This window comes from Amaranthus tricolor, chromosome 4, assembly GCF_026212465.1.
Source record: "Amaranthus tricolor cultivar Red isolate AtriRed21 chromosome 4, ASM2621246v1, whole genome shotgun sequence".
NCBI classification, from domain to species: Eukaryota; Viridiplantae; Streptophyta; class Magnoliopsida; order Caryophyllales; family Amaranthaceae; genus Amaranthus; species Amaranthus tricolor.
In genome coordinates, this window is record NC_080050.1 from 1934484 (window position 1) to 1956014 (window position 21531).

At 34.2% G+C, this 21531-nt stretch overlaps 2 protein-coding genes across 2 annotated transcripts; one reads left to right on the forward strand and one right to left on the reverse strand.

Moving 5' to 3' along the window:
- Nucleotides 1-356: 356 nt before the first annotated feature.
- On the forward strand, nt 357-15977 carry LOC130809615 (protein REDUCED CHLOROPLAST COVERAGE 1). The gene is made up of 25 exons (XM_057675350.1): nt 357-588; nt 875-990; nt 1087-1148; nt 2233-2325; nt 2549-2621; nt 2773-3129; nt 3241-3308; nt 3999-4130; nt 4778-4819; nt 4939-5466; nt 5553-5710; nt 5915-6422; nt 6513-6575; nt 6695-6796; nt 7353-7667; nt 8324-8416; nt 8809-8910; nt 9018-9122; nt 9309-9442; nt 10009-10192; nt 10736-10867; nt 11035-11147; nt 12479-12569; nt 13335-15621; nt 15731-15977. The coding sequence occupies exons 2-24, from the start codon at nt 930-932 to the stop codon at nt 15456-15458; spliced, it is 5640 nt and encodes a 1879-aa protein (XP_057531333.1). The 5' UTR covers nt 357-588; nt 875-929; the 3' UTR covers nt 15459-15621; nt 15731-15977.
- A 177-nt stretch (nt 15978-16154) lies between these two features.
- Nucleotides 16155-21474, reverse strand: LOC130809617 (cytochrome b561 and DOMON domain-containing protein At3g61750). Its single transcript, XM_057675352.1, has 4 exons — nt 19023-21474; nt 17950-18346; nt 16951-17240; nt 16155-16701 (listed from the first exon to the last, which is right to left on the reverse strand). The coding sequence occupies exons 1-4, from the start codon at nt 19281-19283 to the stop codon at nt 16432-16434; spliced, it is 1218 nt and encodes a 405-aa protein (XP_057531335.1). The 5' UTR covers nt 19284-21474; the 3' UTR covers nt 16155-16431.
- Between the last annotated feature and the right edge of the window lie 57 nt (nt 21475-21531).

The following is a 21531-nucleotide window of genomic DNA, read 5'->3' on the forward strand; positions in this document are numbered from 1 at the left end:
CTTATGGTTTTCATATATTTTTCATCATCTTGAATAAAAATATATTTTTTTATCAATTGTGGTCCTTATGTTTTTTCTACTAACTTTATTTTAATATTTTTCAAATATTTACGGTTCCATTTTTCTTCCATCAAATTTATTATTTAGTAATGAAGGTAGTAAATAGTTAAACAGGGATAAACTCAAACAATATGATAATTTTTACTTTTTCTTTAGTAATAAATGTTCCAAAAAAATTGGTCACAATAAAATTATTTATTGAATTTAGTGTTTTAGAAAAAGCAAAAAAAATTGCTCACTAAAATCCATTTCATCTGACCATTAAATTTCCACCCTTCCTTCCTTATCAACCCACCTCCATTTCATTTTACTCTTATTTAATCTTCTTGTTTTATCACCCTTTGTTTCCTTCTCTCAATTCTGAATTTCCCTCTCTCCGTATCTCTATTCAATGTTCAACATCTTTTTCATATTCAGTATTCCTTCGATTTTTACCTTATCTTTTTAAAACATTATTAGCTTTTAATGGTGAACTGAAGAACACCTCTGTTTTTGTACCTCCCCCTGTTTTACTATTTATACTTTCAGGTTTTTTTTTTTTTGTTTTTTTTTTTTTTTTTTGTAAAATTCCGTCAGAAACACTGAATTTTATGTAATTTTATTATTAATCCACATGCTTAATCTCTCTATTTTATTGAAATAAATAATGGGTAATAATTTTTTTATTTGTATATTAACGTGAATCGAGAATCGAATTTTATTTGAGTTGAAGCAAGTACCGCTTTTTAACCTGTAAAAAATAAATATATTAATATTAATATAAACTTGCATTGTTGAATTGAATATATTAATTAAATTCTTTGTTATGTTTCAGGAATTCTTTTAGGAGCAATAAATTTAAATTAATTTAATAAAAAAAGCTCTTTAGAATGGCACCCAAGAATGGAAGAGGAAAAGGAAAGGGAGACAAGAAGAAGAAAGAAGAAAAAAGTATTGTTTTTTTACTTTTACTTTTACTTTTAATTATTTGACAATAATGTTTTTATTTGATGATAATTATTATTTTTTTTTTTGAATATTCTTCAGTTCTTCCAGTTGTTATGGATATCACAGTGAATCTTCCTGATGAAACTAGTGTAATTTTGAAGGTTTGTAAATTTTAAATAAATTTTTGTAATTTAATTGTGAAAAAACAGAGCACTCTTTTAATCTGTTTTTTCATTGGTTTTATTTCTTTGGTTGGTGGGTAAGATTATTGCCTACTTGTTTGCCAATTGCTCATTAAGTTGAAATATATTAAATACAAATAAGTCTAATATAAATTTAGTGTACAAAATTTTTATTTCGACCACTTTATAAAAAACTTTTTAATAGTATTACTATTTACTTTTCACTCTTTTAAAGTAAATTTTAAATTAAATTTTATGTTTGTGTATTAAATTCACCCAAGACTATCTTATCGAATATATTATGTCATAATAAAGAAATACAATTCTTATAGTAATTAATATATAGATTTTTGTTTAATTCTCATTTATTTAGAAGTTGAAATGATATAATCAATTACAAAATTTATGGTTCATCTTTTTTTTCAGTTTTACATGTTATTGAATGAAAATAAAAGATTTAATAAGTCAATAGCTAAGTATAAGGTGTCATTTTCCTCATTGGTTGGTATCAAATCTTTGGTAACTTTTGCATTTATAATTCATAGTATATGTTTTGCCATGTCATCCTAAGAATGATGTGAATTATCGTTGAGATAAATATATATAGATAAAAAAGAAAAAAGAAATTCATAAGAAAAATGGATATTATGGCTTGACATATGAATATTTTTTCAAAAAAAAAGCAAGATGCATGTTGATTGATTAGAAGATAATAGGTTTTATTTTTTAAGAAGAAAATTAGATAATAATACATTTAAACAGATAATATTTTACATGAAAAAGGGTACATGTGGTTAGTATGCATTAGACAATATAATGTTTCCACGTAACTTCAATCTGGTCTAAAATTTTCAATTAAGACAAGTTGCTTTTAAACATGCGTGTAGAAATAATATAATTACGTGCTTTGAACAATAACTTTATAGTTCAACTAAATAAATGAAATTTTACATTCCGTCGTTTTCCTCTACTAAACTTGTTTGTTTCTATTACATATACGATATTTAAATTTCCTTCAATTTTAAAGAATTTAATATGACTTTATTTATTTTATATTATACAGGGAATATCCACAGATAGAATCATCGATGTTCGCAAACTTCTCTCCGTGCATACAATGACATGCCATATTACCAATTTTTCCTTATCTCACGAGGTTTCCAACAATTTGTTTCTTACTAATACAAATATTCTATGAAAAATTGGCAAATGACTAGTTTAATTCACAAAAATGGCCTTCCCTTTTAATGTGTGGGGATGAGTAATTATGTTGATTCTTTTTTATATGAAAATTAGTATTTTGATACTTAATTCTTACTTTTTACTTAAAATGGCAAAAAAAGAATTAAAATATTTTTGTTATATCCTAAAATGAGTAGGTCAGGGGCCCACGTCTAAAAGACACGGTGGATGTTGCAGCTCTAAAACCTTGCATTCTTACGTTAGCTGAAGGTAAACCCCTCTGCCACAAAACGATGCGTTGTAATCTTATCTCCTTGTCAGAAAACGCACCTCAAAAACACAAAAAATAAATGGAAACAAATAATAAATAAAACGTCATCGTTTCGACTTTCTCTCTGATTTATTTTAATTTATTGAACAGAGGCGTACGATAAGGAAAGTGCAGCCGCGCATGTTAGAAGATTGTTGGACATTGTAGCATGCACAACGAGCTTTGGGCCATCTGCGAGCAGTAAAGAGGGAGGCAAAAATGAAGATGCTAAAAGTGCGCGTAGTGCGCAGGATAAGAGTTCGTCGTCGGCGGCGGCAACGAAGAAGGCTGGAAATAAGTTGAATGGCGGAAAACAAGCGCCAGCGACGGAAGAATCCGCCGGAAAACCGGCGTCGAAAGATGATATTTCAATGATGATTGACGGAGAAGGAGAAACGAACAATTCATGCCCTAAACTTGGGAGTTTTTACGAGTTTTTCTCTCTCCCTAATCCCTCTCCTCTTCAATGTGTGTAATTGTCTTTTTTTATCAATTGATTGGAATTTGATGATAACTTTTGATTAGTTTTGATGGTGTAAATTTGGAATGTAATTAAAATGGACGATTTGTGTTTTGCAGTTATTCGGAGAGCTTCAAAGGAGGCTGATGATCAGATTTTAAAGGATGATCATCTATTTTTCATTGATGTAAGAAACTGTTTTTTTTTTTTTATTTTTTTTAATTTTTAATTTCTTTTATATCATAGTTAGAGGTTCTTACGTGTACTTATGTAATTGCTTTGCTTAAACAACTTGTTGTTTATTATGTGTGATTGTGGATATTTTTACAATGTTTGTTAGTTTAGGCTTAAGCGGGTAAAATTTGTTGAAGAATTAAGTTAATAATAATCGTTATTAATGTGCGAAAAACATGAGTTTGCCTTGTGGTAGAAGAATCAATCTGCTAAACTTTGGCTTTTTATTGTGCTAATGAATAAATGATATTGATACCTACATACATTTTGCAAAGCTATGTGCCATGTGTAGTGGTGGCAGTCTGAGGTTTAAATTGCTTTGCATTATTTTATCTATAACTTGGTCTGAATCTTGTGAGTTTTAGACCATCAAATTTGATTAGTTACTAGGTAGAGTAGTTATTAGTGATGAGGATTAGATTTTTCTTGTGTTCTGATATATTATGATCAAAATCAATTATTGTTATATTGAGTGAAAATGATGAGTGGTTAGGAAAGTAGAGTTTTATAGTTTGGACGAATTTTGATTGAATTGATTATTGTAATGTCTTATAATAGTTTCTCTTGTTTCCGCACGAAGTGTTGAAATTTCATATGTGTACAATCTTTGCGAGGGATTGAACGTGCTGTGTGATTTTGACAGGTTAAGCTGTGCAATGGAAAGCTGGTTCTTGTTGAGGCATGCAAGCGAGGTTTTATCAGTATTGGGAAGCACCGAATTCTCGGTCACAATCTTGTTGATTTGATAAGACAACTTAGTAGAGCTTTCGATAATGTGAGTTTTTAGTAGTCCCCCGCTGGTTGTGTGGCTTTAAAATTTTTTTTTTTTGGTTTTGGGGGATGGGTTTTTTGCAAAGAAGAACTACTACATTTTTAGATTCTTATCATGGAGAAAATGTTCCTTTTGAGGCAATGTGACAATTTTAGGGATAAGGATATTATTCTTGAACGTTTCTTGTTGTATTTTTTGTAGGGTCTGAATTTGATTATAAAAGCACCTTTCAGTTTGCTTGGAAAACATAACTTTCTTTGCTGTTTTAAGTAGTATTTTTGAACCCTTCCTCTTGTTGGATGCACCTTATTCATGGAAAGATGTCAGGGGAAGCTTGGGGCTACGGACTGCTTAGCTTTATGAACCACCATGGATCATGAAAAACTTCTTTATTCCTTCCCTCCTCTTTCCTTTATGCATTAATTTCAATTCCATTAATATAAACAAATAACAGGTTTAAGTCTTCTGTAACATTCAATTTTCTGAGAGCTGAAGGTTATGGAAGGAGAGCAAGTTCAGTTATTCCTGCTCTGATTTCTCAGTGTCTTTCCTGCATCATTTCTCAGACCTTGTTACATTTATTGGGCTTATTGCTATTATGATTCACACTTTGAATTTTACTTATGTTTGATTGTTGTATTTGTTTGTAGGCTTATGATGAGCTTATGAAAGCCTTCTCAGAGCGTAACAAGGTACGTAAATAACCTTTATGTCAGATATTGCTTCTACAACTGATGTTAGATAGTTTTTCTTCTTTCTGATTTCAACCTGTACACCTTTGGTTTTAACCACCTTTTTCTACCTTTCGCAGTTTGGTAATCTTCCATATGGCTTCAGAGCCAATACATGGCTAATTCCTCCATCTGCAGCACAGTCAATTTCGACATTTCCCTCTCTTCCTGTAGAGGACGAAACTTGGGGTGGCAATGGCGGGGGCTGGGGAAGAGATGGAAAAAGTGATCTGATACCATGGTCAAATGAATTCCGTTTTGTTGCGTCAATGCCGTGCAAAACTCCAGAGGAGAGACAAATACGGGATAGAAAAGCTTTTCTTATTCATAGCTTATTTGTAGATGTAGCAATATTTAGGGCAATTTCTACCTTGCGACATGTTATGCAAAAAACGAGTGATTCTCAAACAGTTGTAAATGATGATGATGTAATTCATTCTGAGCAAGTTGGTGATTTACATATCACTATCATGAAGGATGTTTCTCTTGCAAGCTGTAAGTTGGACACTAAAATTGACGGGCTTCGGGCCACTGGTTTGGATCAGAAGGCTCTAACAGAGAAGAACTTGCTTAAAGGGATAACAGCAGATGAGAATACTGCTGCCCATGTATGACAGTTTTACTGTTTTATGATCTTGCGTCTTTTGGATGGTTTAGAGTAAGTATCTAACTGAATTTTATGCTTTTGTTACAGGATATTAGCAGTTTAGGCTCTGTAAATCTCAGGTACGCTGGTTACATTGTCACAGTGAGGGTTAAGGTCAAAGAGGATGCACCTGTGGATTCATTGTCACCTAGCATAGAATATTTTGATCAGCCTGAAGGTGGTGCCAATACTCTCAATATTAACAGGTTAGTATCTCTAATATGCTTACTTGGTGAATTGAATCACACCTGTCATTTATAGAATACTTTACTTCATTTTTCTAGTCCTGAACTCCTAATTGTTGTATGGGTGGGATATGCTTAAAAAATGATAGTTTTTCTTGTCAATGATGGTCTATTTCTGCTGACCAGACATTTTACACTTTTTTTGTGTCAAATCGTTGATTACAGTTTAAGACTGTTGCTACATAAAGGAGCAGTCACAGACAATCACAAATGGGTAGCTCAATCTGAGCAGTCAGAGAATCAAAAACTTAGCACCAATCAAGCTTTTCTGGGGAAATTATTTGAAGATAGTCTTGCTAAGATTCAGGAAGAGCAAAAGAAGCAAGATAATTTCGTTAGATGGGAGCTAGGAGCATGTTGGATTCAACATCTTCAAGACCAAAAAAATTCAGAAAAGGACAAGAAACTCTCTGCTCAAAAAGGTAAGAATGAGATGAAGGTTGAAGGGCTGGGAACACCCCTCAAATCACTCCGCAACAAGAAATCAGAAGGAACTGCTCTGGTGAATTCTGATAAATTGTCCACAAATTCAAGCAATGCTGAATCCGCTTCATCATTTACTGAAGCACAGTGTATAACCAGTTCAAGTGAGGGTGAGCTTGCACTAAACAAGATCTTGTCGGATGCAGCTTTCACTCGTTTAAAAGAATCAGATACAGGATTACACCAAAAGGTAGTATTCGTAGGAACTCAGAATAGGATATTATTAGCAATTTGTTGCTTGCATTGTACTTACTGATATATGGCAAATATTTGGGTGCAGTCATTGCAAGAACTTATTGATTTGTCTCAGAAATACTATGATGAAGTTGCTCTTCCTAAGCTGGTATTCTTGAATGTCATACTTCAGATGATTTTTTTTTTTTAATTTATTTTTTATTTTTTTTTTTACTTTTCTGATGCTAATATCATTTTTACTGATTTTTGTATGACTATAAAACACAGGTTGCAGATTTTGGCTCGTTAGAACTTTCACCAGTTGATGGAAGAACACTGACTGATTTTATGCATACACGAGGTCTTAGGATGCGTTCTCTTGGACGTGTTGTAAGTTCTATGATTCATCTTGCCAAAACCTTTTTGATCATTGCTTAAAGAGAAACCATCAACAATACACCACCACAACAAAAACAATGAACTTTATTATAAAGAACAAGAATGACTAATGGGAATTCCATTGAAAAATTTGGCATAAACCTAAGAGGGTTGGAAATTTTTATTATTTAGTCAAAAGAAAGAAGTTGATATGATAGCCACTTAGCCAGAATTATTTACTTAGTGTAGTGAACACTAATTATACATGACATGTCTTCAACGCCAAGTCTTAGCTTGGATGTGGGCTCAATAATGACTGGAGGTTGAAGGATCTTGTGAATTTCACTATTTCAAAAATCAGTGCAGGACCTGTAGAGACACCTAGGTGACTGTAAATAGTTAGTGTTACTGAGTAAGGCCCACAATTGTGCTGTTCACTGCACCAAACAATTAGCTTGGTCGTTTTGTATCACCCCTCTAATACAAAGACATAATTAGAAGAAATAATACTCATTTTCTCTGGAATTAAGGGCAGCTGATCTGATGCATGTTTCTATGCTTTGGACAGGTAAAGCTGTCAGAGAAGCTGTCTCACGTTCAGTCTCTTTGTATCCATGAGATGATTGTTCGAGCTTATAAGCACATTCTTCGGGCAGTGATTGCTTCTGTTGGTACTGATGATGCGGCTGCGACGGTGGCTTCAGCATTAAATTTAATGCTGGGGATACCCGAAAATGATAATTCAGATAAACTGTTTAATGTTGATTCTCTGGTATGGAGATGGTTGGAGGTATTCCTGATGAAGCGGTATGATTGGGATATCAATGGTTTTAACTTCAAGGACTTGAGAAAATTTGCCATTCTCCGGGGACTTTGTCAAAAGGTAACCACATAATTTTAGATCCAACCTTGAGATGATTTGTTAGGTCATAGTTTTGAACTTCTATGTATAGTAAGTTCATAAAATATATAGAAACCCACACGAATTAGGATTTGTCTACCCTTTTCTGAAAAGACATTTTTTATGCCATATGCCCATTTGATGATAATAGTATCTACAATTAGGAAAACCTTGATAGCAATTTTAGTCTGACAACTTGAGAAAGATCACAGCATGGAACACTAAATATCAACCAAATTTACCTATGCTCATTATAATAGTGATTACCTTGATACAAGTGGACTGATACATGTTTCTTTGAGTCCCACAAGAATAGAATACAATGTTGATCTTTTGGCCAACTTTGGACGTAAAGATTTAGGCAGTCTTTCTCAGAACCAGTCTAGTGTAGCTGTTTTAGTTTCCTGCTTGCAGGCATTTATTTGAGTCCTCAAATTGCAGAGAAGTGATTTCTAGCAAGGGTTCTAATACTGAAAAATGAAAATCTTTACATCAAGTGAATGTATAAAAAGAAAACCTACAACATTTTGGCAGATGTGACTTTAGCTTGCTATGTACCAAGTAGTTTTGATGCAACTTTAGCAGCAGTTATCTTAATGCGCTGTAATATGGAGTAACTGTGACATTACCATTTTCAGGTGGGTCTCGAATTAGTTCCAAGGGATTATGATATGAATTCTCCCAATCCTTTCCGTAAAACAGATATTGTCAGCTTGATACCTGTCCACAAGGTGAGAATTGAATGACTTAGATATTGCGGGTTTGTGTAGAAAAGGAAATTTGTCCATTTTCAATTGAACCAAAGATTTATACTAATTCTTTGGTTTTAAATTATGATGGACTTCAGTAAAATGACTCATTAAAATCAAGAGCACTTGATATTTATGTGAAGTTGCAAATGATTTTTTTTTTCAAGGGTCATTCTAAAACAATCTCTTAGTTATTACTAGGGTAAGATTACGTAATTCTGACTCCTAAATCCTCTTTAAGTGGGAGCCAAGGTGGGAGCCAGTTAATGGTATTGGGGTAATGGAATGTATCAGTGTATTTATAGGAAAGGAAATATACAGTTGTAATCTATTTAATGCTTGAAAGTAATTTTTTTTTTGGTTGCATCCTACAGCAAGCAGCTTGCTCATCTGCTGATGGTAGGCAGCTTTTGGAGTCATCAAAGACAGCTCTAGATAAAGGAAAGCTTGAAGATGCTGTTAACTATGGGACAAAGGTCTAATTTCTAATTTTAAAACGTGTATTATCTGTTAGTCTTCATATAAACTTCAGAAGAGTTGGGCTGAAGATGCTTGCATTTTTGGTGGTGTGCCGCTTTTGCAGGCTCTAGCAAAGCTAGTAGCAGTTTGTGGTCCTTATCATCGGATGACTGCCGGAGCTTATAGTCTTCTTGCTGTGGTCTTGTACCATACCGGAGACTTTAACCAGGTTTGTGTCTTATTCCGTTTGGTGTCTTTTAATCTTTGGGATTTATGAATTTGTTGAAACCATTTATTTGAGTGGATTTGATATTACAGCGTTTATGTGCATCATACTGCAGTGCTTGCAAGGTTTTTAGCTTACGAATTTTGATAATTCCATTCGTACCTGTTTAATAAGGCGTTTTTATTGCAGGCGACAATCTACCAACAAAAAGCCTTGGACATTAATGAAAGGGAACTGGGACTCGATCATCCTGACACAATGAAAAGCTATGGAGATCTAGCTGTTTTCTATTACCGGCTTCAGCATACTGAGCTGGCTCTAAAGTATGGTTGTCTAAATAGTTTGAATTTCTTTGTTACATTTTCTAGTATCCTGCTCTGTGCCCCCTTGTATGCTTTAGGAAGTATCACCTGCTACAGTAATTGATATGCCATGGTTGGAAGGTAGCGCCTTGAAGAATAAGTAGTTAAATGGATTCTGAACACAGATCCTAACCATTAGATTGATTCTGTTTCTGCAACTAAAGAGAACCTCTTGAATTGGTACTTACCCGTTTGTTTCTTTTTCTTCCAAGTGTAGGTATATGTGCTCATTAAGTCTTTTTAGAAAAAACTAATTTATTTTATGTATAAAGGATAAAGGAAATTTGATTTTCCTTAATTCTGCTCACATTTTTTTGGACCTTGTCTTCTTTACAAATCAAGTTTTAATGATATCGGATTGATATTCTCATTGTCCAAAGAAAAGTTGTTTTCATACGTGCTTAATATGTACGTGAAGATACCCTTTGCATATTTCAGTCTGAATGTTGTCTTTCGTACTTGATTCACCCAGATAAAATGCAACCCTTTAATCTAAGGAAAGATGTTAACTTTTACCTTTGCTGCAGGTATGTAAAGCGAGCAATGTATCTGTTACATCTTACATGTGGTCCATCTCATCCAAATACTGCTGCCACTTACATCAATGTGGCTATGATGGAGGAAGGCCTCGGGAACGTGCATGTTGCCCTTCGATACCTTCATAAGGCTCTAAAATGTAACCAGAGGTTATTAGGACCGGACCACATTCAGGTTTTTTTCTTTTGTTTCATCTATCTATTTTAATCCTCATTACTTGCTTTGGTCTTGCTTAAACAAAGTCTAACCTCTCTGTCTAGTTTTCTACTCCTTTTATTTTGCATCTGAAGAACCTTTCTTTTTAAGTTAAAAAATTGTGAAAGCAGTTTTTTGCATTGAGTGCTTCCATCATTTGTGGCAGTCTAGAAAACCATTGAAAAGATGGCCTTAGGTCTCTGGTACCTTTAGTAACTGGTATTGCTCAGTGCTGGTGCTTTTCTGTGGAAGAGCTGTTTGATTGAAACGTCGAGAAGTTTTTGTAATTATCAATAAAGGAATTAGTTTATCTTTGCATTTTTCTAATGTTAACTATGACCTTAGACCTCCCTTCCAGGAAACAAATTGACCAATTAATTACATTACTGCCTCTTTTCAAAGTTTTTGTTCCAAAATCGAAAATTAGTAGCAGAGCTCTTTTTCCACCCATCTTTCTATTACCTGATACATCCAACATGTAGATAATTATTTATTTATTTATTGTTTTTCTTTGTTTTCCAGACAGCAGCTAGTTATCATGCCATTGCTATTGCACTTTCTTTGATGGAAGCATATCCTTTAAGCGTTCAACATGAACAAACAACATTGCAAATTCTTCAGGCTAAGCTCGGACCTGATGATTTACGCACACAGGTACTGGTTCTTTCTTGTCCAAGTGAAAGCGAGGCTTCATGAGTACTAGATTACTTCCTAGAGTAATGCTCTGTAAAAGTCTTTTTTGTACTTTTGAAAAAGCATGAAGTCTATGTAAAATTCTATTTTATGTCATTTTAATGTAATGGCTATAACTCACTTTGCAGGATGCTAATGCTTGGCTCGAGTATTTTGAATCCAAGGCTTTTGAGCAGCAAGAAGCTGCTAGAAATGGGACTCGGAAACCTGATGCATCCATAGCAAGTAAAGGCCATCTAAGGTATATCCTTGTAGTCATGAACCTCGATTTAAGGAACGATCTTTAAATGTCACATATTGTATTTACTGTCAAGGCGGAGGGAGGCTGTAAGCAATGGGGTGTAATGATCCCACTTGAATTTGTAATGAACCTTATTACACATGCTATAGTTTGCTGTAATAGGGATGAAAGAAAAAAACTGCCTGTTGCATCGAATTCCAGACATTAGATTAGGTTGAAATGTTGGGTCATCATAATACAAAAATACTAGAAAGGGCAGATATTCCAATTTATAAAAGGTGAAGGCTTGGTCACTTGTGCCTATTAATTTAAATATTTATAGATGAGGTGTACCACTGCAACTTTTAGTGAATAATTTCTTCATGAGTCTTTTACTCAATATATTATATCTTGCATTTTATTAAGTAAACTTCTATAAAAAAGTGAGGGGAATAAATAGAAAAATAAGCCTATGTAAGTTTGACTTTACATGTTCTTTTTAAAAAATTGCTTTTCCCTTTTTTAGTTTTTGTAAGTTGTATTTTCATTTTTTATAATTAGTTTGGTTTATAAATCATTTTGAATGTGTCTTGAACTCACTTGATACATAGTCTAGATTAGTGACTATTTCAGTCCTTGTCTTCGTATATAGTATTATAAGTTGTATCTCTACCTACTACTACAGTTTTTAGTTGAACCTTGTTGTCTGTTGGCAAAGTACCAAATATAGCCACAGAGGACAAACGTCAGTTACTTCCTAAGTTATGTTCCACTTTCATTTTGCAAATTTTTTTATTTTTTTTAATTTTTTATTACATGCAATTGGCGGCCCTCCCTTGTATTAAATATAAAATATCACTCACTTTCTCCCACGAAATTTTTACCACTTTACTTTTTATTCTGTCCCACGAAACTTGTCACATTTTTCTTTTTAGTCTGTCCCACCAAAATTTCCCCATTTTTAATTTTGGCCTTGACCCACATTCATATTTTAATTCTCATTTCACATTTAACTTATTTTTTCATCTTATCCACACATTTCTTTACTTTCCCATAAAATACCCTTCACTTTTCTTGGTTTTTTCACTAATTGCCTATGGAACAAATTTGGTGGGACGGAGAAAGTAATAAACATACAAAATAATAAAGAAAGTGTATTCATGTGGGGTCCTTGTATTGATAAAAAGACGGAGGGAGTGTATGCTTAGTTCCAATGTGCTATCCTATGACCATTTCCTAGAACTTGTGAGCCGTTGCATGGGTATCAGCATTCTTGCCTTGCAAATGAGTATTTTTTATGCAATATAAGCTGTTCTGTGATTTACACATAACCCATTCTTGTACTTTGCCAGTGTTTCAGACCTGCTTGACTACATAAATCCGAGTCCTGATACAAAAGGGAGAAGTGCTATGTCAGTCAAGAGAAAAAGCTACTTTGTGAAGGTACCTGAAGCTCTCTCTATGGGCTAAACCCATGACTTTCTTTGTTTTCTTGAATATACTTGGACATGAAAATTCTGCCAATAGCATATTATAGTTTAACCTTCCCCTTAGATGAGTTTCAAAGTATAGGTTTAAAGATAGTCAGATAAATATATTTTTGATAATCTATTATGGATATGCCATCTTTTGCTGGTTAATTTTAGTTTCTTGTACCCATCTTTTTAGGAAAATGTCATTTAATGTCTGCAAATTACCTTGGTATTGTAAGAAGTATAAGACAAGATTAATTCATCACATGTTCCAGCTACCCATCTATTTGTATTGACAGTCATTTTAACACTATCAAGCCATGGAATATTGTATAGTGTTTTGTTCTAGTTCATAAAAATTGGAGTGCTTCATGTATTCTATTGTGCCTTTCAAGTGTGTCTGTTCATTGCTTGATTTTGTTTTTGTTGGTACTTTAAAATTTGAAACTTCTCACTTGATAAGCATTTAACTGAAAAGAAATTTAGTACAGACCTTTAGATTTGAATGATAAATTTCTGTTATCTACTATTTTTTTAGATTATTACATACTGTGAACACATTCGAAATGCAAAACTGATATGATATGTTTGAAGTTCAGCTAATTGGTAAATGGATATATACAGGTTTGGTAACAATGATTGAGAATTTGAGTTTCCCCAGTGCTTGAGACTCTGTTCTAATCATTTCTTCTTCATATTCTGAGGGTACAGCTCATTAAGCTATTTACACTTACAGGTCCAAGAGAAAGCAAATCAGGTTTTCAGCAAATCCAGCACTGATGGTTCTCCAAAAGGGCCAAATCTCATAGTTTCAGATGGTGATATTGAACCTGAAGGCATAATTGGTGAATCTGAGTCTGATATTAAATCTGATGCATCAAAACTGGTTGGTAGAAATGTAGAACCTGTTAAGCCTGTTGTCCCTGTCCCTGTTCCTGAAACTGAAAAAGTCAAGCAGCCTGTCATCCCCAGCAAAGTTTCATCTGAAGCCCTTATTGAAGCTGAAGATGGTTGGCAGCCTGTCCAAAGGCCAAGATCTGCTGGTGGACATGGTCGTCGAGTAAGACAGCGGCGTGCTACAATTGGCAAAGTATACGGCTATCAGAAGAAAGAAGTAATTGAAACTGACACGGCCAAACAAAATAATTCTCACCAAAATACCAACTACTATGTGTTGAAGAAACGTTCATTGTCACCTGCTAGTTTTTCAGATCAGCACATTGCTAAAAATGGCCATCAAGTCAGTAAATTTGGACGAAGAATTGTCAAAGCTGTTACATACAGAGTTAAGTCTGTCCCTTCCTCTGCCAAAGTTGAACCAAGTGAGGTCTCTAGTAGAGAAACTGAATCCGGAAAAAATCCTGAGAAACCCACAATAGTTAGGTTGGGAAAATCTCCTTCATACAAGGATGTTGCACTTGCACCACCAGGGACCATCTCTCAATTGCAAGCTAATGTTCCCCAAAATGATAGTTCAAATGACGCTGAGGTTGCTGTAGAGAAAAGTGAAGATGCTGTTTGTAATCATTTGAGAGAAAATGTTACATCTGAAAAGGAAGATGTCAAGGTGGTCAATGTCAAAGAGATTAACGAGTGTTCTTTGTCGGATTCCAAGGAATCGTCATCACCAGGTCACGAGGTTAAGGTCGAAAAATTATCCGATGATGTTGCAACAAATGTTGATACTTCTGGAATGGTTCCTTCGATTGTTGACAAGGCTGAGAGTGATACAATTGACATCCATGAAGTGGTTCCTGAGAACGAGCCCATAAATAATTCAACAACAAATTCAATAAGTTCTTCGAAAGAGGTCAAGTTTGAGATGGACATTTCTTGCAGCACTCAAATAGAGCATGCATCTCCATTGCAAGGAGAGGAGCATTTGGAAGACAAACCAATGATTACAAATTTGAGTGATGCAAGAGATTTTCCAAGCAAAAAGCTGTCAGCTTCTGCTGTACCATTCAACCCATCACCAATCATTCCACGCTCAGCTCCAATGCCTTTAAACATGAATCTTCCTTCTGGTCCAGGTGCTGTTCCAGCTGTAGGCCCCTGGCCAATGAACATGGCCCTTCACCCTGGGCCTGCTACAGTAATGCCAGCTGTCAATCCTTTGTGCTCCTCACCTCACCATGCCTACCCATCTCCTCCACCTACACCAAATATTATACCACCAGTGCCTTTTATGTATCCTCCTTATAGTCAGGCTCAGCCTGTGCCACTCAATAGTTTTCCTCCAAATGGAAATCATTTTCGTCGCAGTCATTATGTGTGGCAATGCAACATGAACCCCCCTACACCAGAATTTATCCCCACAACTATTTGGCCTGGTTGCCGTCCAGTTGAATTCTCTGTAATTCCACCTGTGACTGAACCAATTTGTGAACCTAATTTAGAGCAACGGGTACAATCTCCAATCTCTGAGGGAAGCCAAGGCTTGGTCCCTCTTCTGCCTGATGATATAAGTAGCGGGGAGGAGACAAAGAAAGTGGTGCTTCCCCTTCCTGAAGTGGTACATGATTCGGCTTGGATTGGGTTGGAGAATGAGAAACCAAACGAGGGCCGTACTTGCGAGGATAATATTGGGACTACACCAGTTTACAGTGATGCTCTCAAAGAAAAATCTGGAGATAATGTTGAGGTTACTAGGCTTAGTCATCATGTTGAGGATGATGAAAGAACTTTCAGCATTTTAATTCGAGGGAAGAGAAACCGAAAGCAAACTTTAAGAGTGCCAATAAGTTTGCTTAGAAGACCTCATTGTTCACAATCATTCAAAGTTGCATACAGCAGAGTTTTGCGAGACAGTGAAATTTCTAGGCCCTTGACATCTTGTGAAACTAACTTAGCAACATGAGTAACAGATTTAGGATTCACATCTGATCTGAGAGTAGGGCTATGGGAATAATATATATTCCTTCTTTTTATATGCGTCATACTTGTTGCAGATTCATCGAGCCTAACTGGTCTATTTGTGCTATCACTGCAATTCGATTCGAAATTTTTTTGAGAAATGAAAGGTTAGTATTTCAAACTCTTGCTTTCATTTACTTTACAAAATTAGTTTTTTCTGATACACGCCCGTGTCAAAAGCGTGCACTGATCACTGGATTTTGTTGAAAATTGCAGGTCTATGTTGGGAAACTTCTGTTTCAGGAGAGAGGTGGCATTTTCCCCTCAAAAATAAAGAATGCTTTACAATTTTATACATTGAGGATAGGAAAATCAGGAATTTTGATTTACAAAATGGACAGATAAATTCGTTTATGGTTATTGCAAGGCATTGATAGTGATTGATACAAATTTTGTTCAACTGTGTTATTTGTACAATGACTGCTTCAGCTTTTTTGTTGGCAAGAGGTTGACATTTTGCTCCCCTCCCTGTCAGTTTACCTATTTTCTTTTTTTTTTTTCCTCCTTTTTGTCACATTATTGATTATAACCTATAACTAAATATAGGTTGCCTTGAAGTTAGAATGTGCCTAGTATTATTTTTTTTTAAAAAAAGAAAGAAAGTGCTGCATATTATTTTTTCCTTGAGTTCGATATATGGTTTATGGGATTTTGATTACTAATTAGAGGTATTTTGGAAAAAAACCCTTGAGATTACAGGAGTTTGTCAATCTTTTGTCATTTTTCATTTTTCACAATTCACACACAATAGGAAAAAATATATTTACATTTTGCACCCTCCCCCTCCCCTTTTTGGACTACCCATCAATCCTCTCACTGAGTAGAATAGCTGAAAATTTCAAAATTGTGATTAGCTACATAGAAGTTCTAATACAAATGAATTATCTCATTACTCATAGCAGAAATTCTTATGAATGTTAACTCATTTGGTAAGTAGAAGGTTGAGTTGGCTTCTCTGAACTTCTTAGCATAGACAAAACTTGTAGAATAACTGTTGTAACAATAACGCTACCTAGTATAAATCCATATCCTATCTTCCATGAAGAATCAACACCCCCTACTTGCATTCCGAGCATGATATTTAGTGCTCCAAAGAAGAGCGTAATCACTCCGAACCAACGATGGTATGCTGCCCAAAGCCTGCGTATCTTCGACTCCTTACCCGGCCTTACAAAGAATGCCATTACCTGTGAGAAGTCATGCTTACAATACATTAAATAGTACCCCTTTTCCCCACTCAAATATCCACCTCTTACACAGAAAAATTGAATATAGATACAAAGTTCTTTGGTTTCAGATCGTGATGGACTATATTGAAATGACTCGTTAAATTATGTGCATTTTTTGTTTATGTGAAGGTGCATATGATGTTTGCTACCAAGAGTCAATTTTTTTTTTTCTAATTTTTCCTTTTTTTAAAAAAACACTTATTTTACCTGAACAATGCTGAGACTGAGAGCAAAATATCCAATGCCTCTGTGAGCAGCAACATCTGCATGTACATGATTATAAAGTGCTTGACCAACCACTACTCCTGCCAGTATGATTATAAACCCTACAAACTGAATAGCTGTGTGCATATAATACCACAGAGGTTCTTTATGCTTCAGAAATCTGGCAATTAGTGCCCCACAAGGAAGAATAAGTCCCCACCCAAATATACCCAACAGTCCATGGCTTCTTTTCATCTTATCAAAACTTCCTGTTTCACTTACTGCAGCCGAACCTGATACATCACCAAAGATTCATGTTATGAAACCTGAACTAAATTAGGTTTTGATCATTTTCTTTTTAATCTTTGGTTGATGCCCAATGATAGATCCTGAACATTCTGATGTAGGAATTCGGCATGAATACTAGCAGTGGCGGATTCAGGAAAAAAACAAGTGATGTCCAAAAAAAAAAAGTAAAATGCACTTCATGGGTTTCAAATCCGGGTCACTTATGTAAAACACAATACACGAACCAACTCATCTAGAAAATATTTACATATACTACTTGATTTGATTTGGATTCAAGCATAGTCAACTGACCTCAATGACTAGACACTAGATCCGCCGATAAATACTAGAATGCTAAATTGTCTTGAATGACTGTATCTGAGTTTGGTACTGGAGCACGTTTTTTTGTCGAAACACTGATAGCTGAGGCTATATTTTGTATGTCTTATTTCTGGAAAACTGAACTCAAATAAGGTCTACTAAGTTCTGAAAAGGAAGAATCATGGGTCGGACTAGTGGTAGGGTTTTTTTTTCAACCTTTGTTATAAGAGTTTGATTCCCATCACATCTTGCCTGTAGGGGATTCTCCATTCTCCTTACCCCATAATAAAGAAAAGTTCAGATAAGGAAAATTAAGTTCAAATGAAGACGATTTATGTGTTTATTATAAGTTTAGGTAAGTTCAGATAAACCATTGAGAACTAAAAACCTTACCTCTCAAATAATCGATATGTATAGTGGTTTTATCGTCATGCACAGTGAGTTTGTGATTGAGAGGAATCTTGCTTCCATAAGCTAGCAGAGTGGGCTGCTGTTGCAGAGGAGCACTAAACTGAAGCTGAAAACCCAAGTAAAGGTTAGCCCCATCAAGTACCACAACAGGGGGGATGTTTGTTAGATTAAGATCCCCTTGTTCGGGAATAACCTCGTGAGATTTGCGGCCTTTCAGGTAATACTGTTTGATTTTTGCATGACCGGATTTGCTTATCCACCCTACCATGGCGCTTCCGCCCACCATTAACCCGTCTTTCGAGAAGCCTATGCCCACCCATCCTGTTGTGTATAGTGCTGATAATACGATTGTTACTGTATGATCTTTGCTCTGGTAATACTGCAATTATTGCAGAAGGTTCAAATTAGGTATAGATAATTAGAATTTTTTAAGATTTTAAGCGATTTAGGGATTAGAAAATGATATCTATTTTCTTTGGGGAAATGCTGTTGAAAAGTAGCATATCAAGCATTCCATATTTACACCATGAATCTAGGATAGCATGATTAGTATGATTGCATACTGATTTCGATACAATTGTGCTTGATGAGTATTAGAAAACTATTAAATCTCGTTTCCTCTTGGGGTTTTAGCTTGCGCTGTTCTATGTTAAACGAAAGAGACCGTCTTTTTGGGGGGAAAGGATCACAAGTTATGAAAAATAGTACATGCATCATGGGTATCAATTCGGGATTAGTAGAAAGTGTCGAGAAAAAAAAAGAACACCCATTTCAGAAAATAACGCTTAATAAAAAAGAACGGAGGGGTACTAGTTTGAGTATGAATATAGTTACTCCCTCTGTTTCGTTCCTGAGAGTTTTTGTCCACAAATCAAACAAAGAAAACGCTCACTTGTTTGTTTATGTGGCAAACTCATAGAGACAAACTTCTCGAGCAATAATATACGAGATCTACTATATATATACGTCTATGTTATAAAGCTCAATATTCTTTGTATAAATTGTATGACATACAATAGGCAATCACACTTCGTTAGAAGAAATAGATGACTTACCCTCAAAACAAAAGTTTCCCAAACAGGATGACAAGTGCTATAAGACAAGTTCCCATAAGGAGGGGGAAGAAAACTTGCTAAATCCAGGCTGCAAAACTGTGATCTTCCTTCCTCAACACCTCCATTCGGGTCGCTAACACCCTTATCTTCTCCACAAACTCGAACGCCATTCTTTTGCCCTAATAGAATTATTGTAACTACAAATAAAACCCATAAAATTGGAATCGTCGATACAAGATTTCGAGATCTCGAATTAGTCATGTTTTGATGGTTGGTGATAGAAAATTAAGTCCCAAGTTATGTTTACGAGAAATTAGGCAATATGATTACAAAGGAAATGAAGATGGATGAAGATAAAGATGTATAAGCTAAAGAACTAAGAAGGTTGAGAGGTTTTAGTCTCTTGTAATTGAAGCTAAAACAGGATTTCTGTTATGATGTTGAAGTTAGAGTAAGGTGGTTGGTCGTTGCTGGTATAATCATCATTTCGCGGCTTTTCTTGCAATTGCAACATTGTCCTCTCTTTTTTCCCTACCAATTGTTGGTACTTGGTATCTTTTTATTTTTAATTAATATATATTTTACTCATCTTTTTTCTTAAAAATATCTCAAGGAAAGCTAATACAAACAATAAGCGTTGTATGAGACTATTTCAACATGAGATAAGTCTATATACATTCTTCATTTCTCTAATTGACCATTTTAATATTGTAAGTGATTAGTTTAACGTTATAATTGATCACTCTATGATTATAAAGAGTGATCACTCTAAAACTGTAAATGATCACTTTAAAGTTATAGTGATTACCTTAATATATTGAGTGTACATTGGGTTGGCCCTCTAGAAATGATTTCACTATATGACCATCTCATTTGAAAATTTTTGAATATTGTTAAGTAATATGCCGTATAGCTTAAATGATATATTTTTTTTCCAAACAAGTATTATATTGTATTTATATGGTATCAGAAATCCATGTCACAGAATGACTTGTGTTGTGTATATATTTTTAGGAGGGGCAAGAGAAAAAAAACTCTATAATGTGATTTCGAGCTTTAACCACTAACATATGCTTTTGGTTGAAAAATAAGTAGATGTAGTTCTAGTTATCAGGATTAGGGATCTAATTGGAATTAATCAAGGGTATTATTAAATTGTAGGATCCTAGTTGTATCGGTTAGCATTGAAAACCTCTTGTACACAACACCTAGAATTATGAAAGTATATCTCTTCTATAAAAAAAGTTGCAAGTAGTTATATTGGAGTAAATACTACACAAACACTTGGGTAGAATCCCCTTATCTTCTCTCCGACCCTAAAACGTCTTACTATCTTAAATTGAGTTACATACTTCCTCCCTTCTTAAATACTTACAGTTTTTAACACTGTTTATCGTACAAATTTATTTTTGACACTATTTATCGTTCAAATTTATTTTATATATTACGGCTAATGGGTAAGAATTGTTTGAATCCTCTAATCGTACACTTTCATAATATTAAGTTTTTATAATTTTTTAAAATGTGTATAATTCAATATAATGATAAAAATAATATATTGGATTGCGTAAAAAATCAAATATAACAAGTATAATATAACGGAAAAAGTATAAGATAATAATATAAAAATAGATTTGAAAGAATATTTGAATGAAAGCGTACTCACTACTAACTATGGGACATTTCTACGGTTCTACCGAGGAGAAAACTTCCTCTAGCCACAAGTGATGAAAATCAAGAGACAATTTACATGATTGCCATCCTTAGAAGACCCCTTGAAGAAGAGAAAAGTCTCGATTGGATATATATTCAAGGGTCTAAGAAGCAAATTGTAACGGTTGCGTTTGAACTTGTAGGTGCGTGGTCTAATAAAACAAGTCGACCAAATCTACTCAAGGTGCACAAAGGCTTCATACTCTAAGATTGACACTTAAAAGGACTCACAAATAGTCAAACATCTTACTTAGATGAGCACCTTTGATAGTCAGTTGATCTCAAAATATCCGGCTAAAGAATATAACCTAACAACTATAAATATACAGTATTTTTCTATGCAGAAAGAGACTTTTGACTTTCAACTTATTACTAATAGCATCAATAGCATATAAGTAATCTCATATAGTACAAGTGTTGTCTAAATACTACTTACACGTCTAAAAATATATCAGCTTATTTCTCAGAAATATCATATGATTTTGAAAATAAAAAAATAAAAAAATATTATTATTGAACAAGCCCATATTTTGAGGCTTAGCTATTTTCCAATTATTCACAGCCAAATTATTTAAAACGCAAAAACTCATCGATAATTAATACTAAAATATAATTTAGGGTTATGAATTATGATATATGTAACTTGTAATGTACTATATATTGAATTATTTGTGAATCACAATTTTAAAATTTATGTTTTTTTACGAATTACAATTTTAATGTTTTTTGTTTATGAATTACAATCACTAAAGTATTAATGTCAACATTTAAGCTAAATCACAAGATTCCATCCATT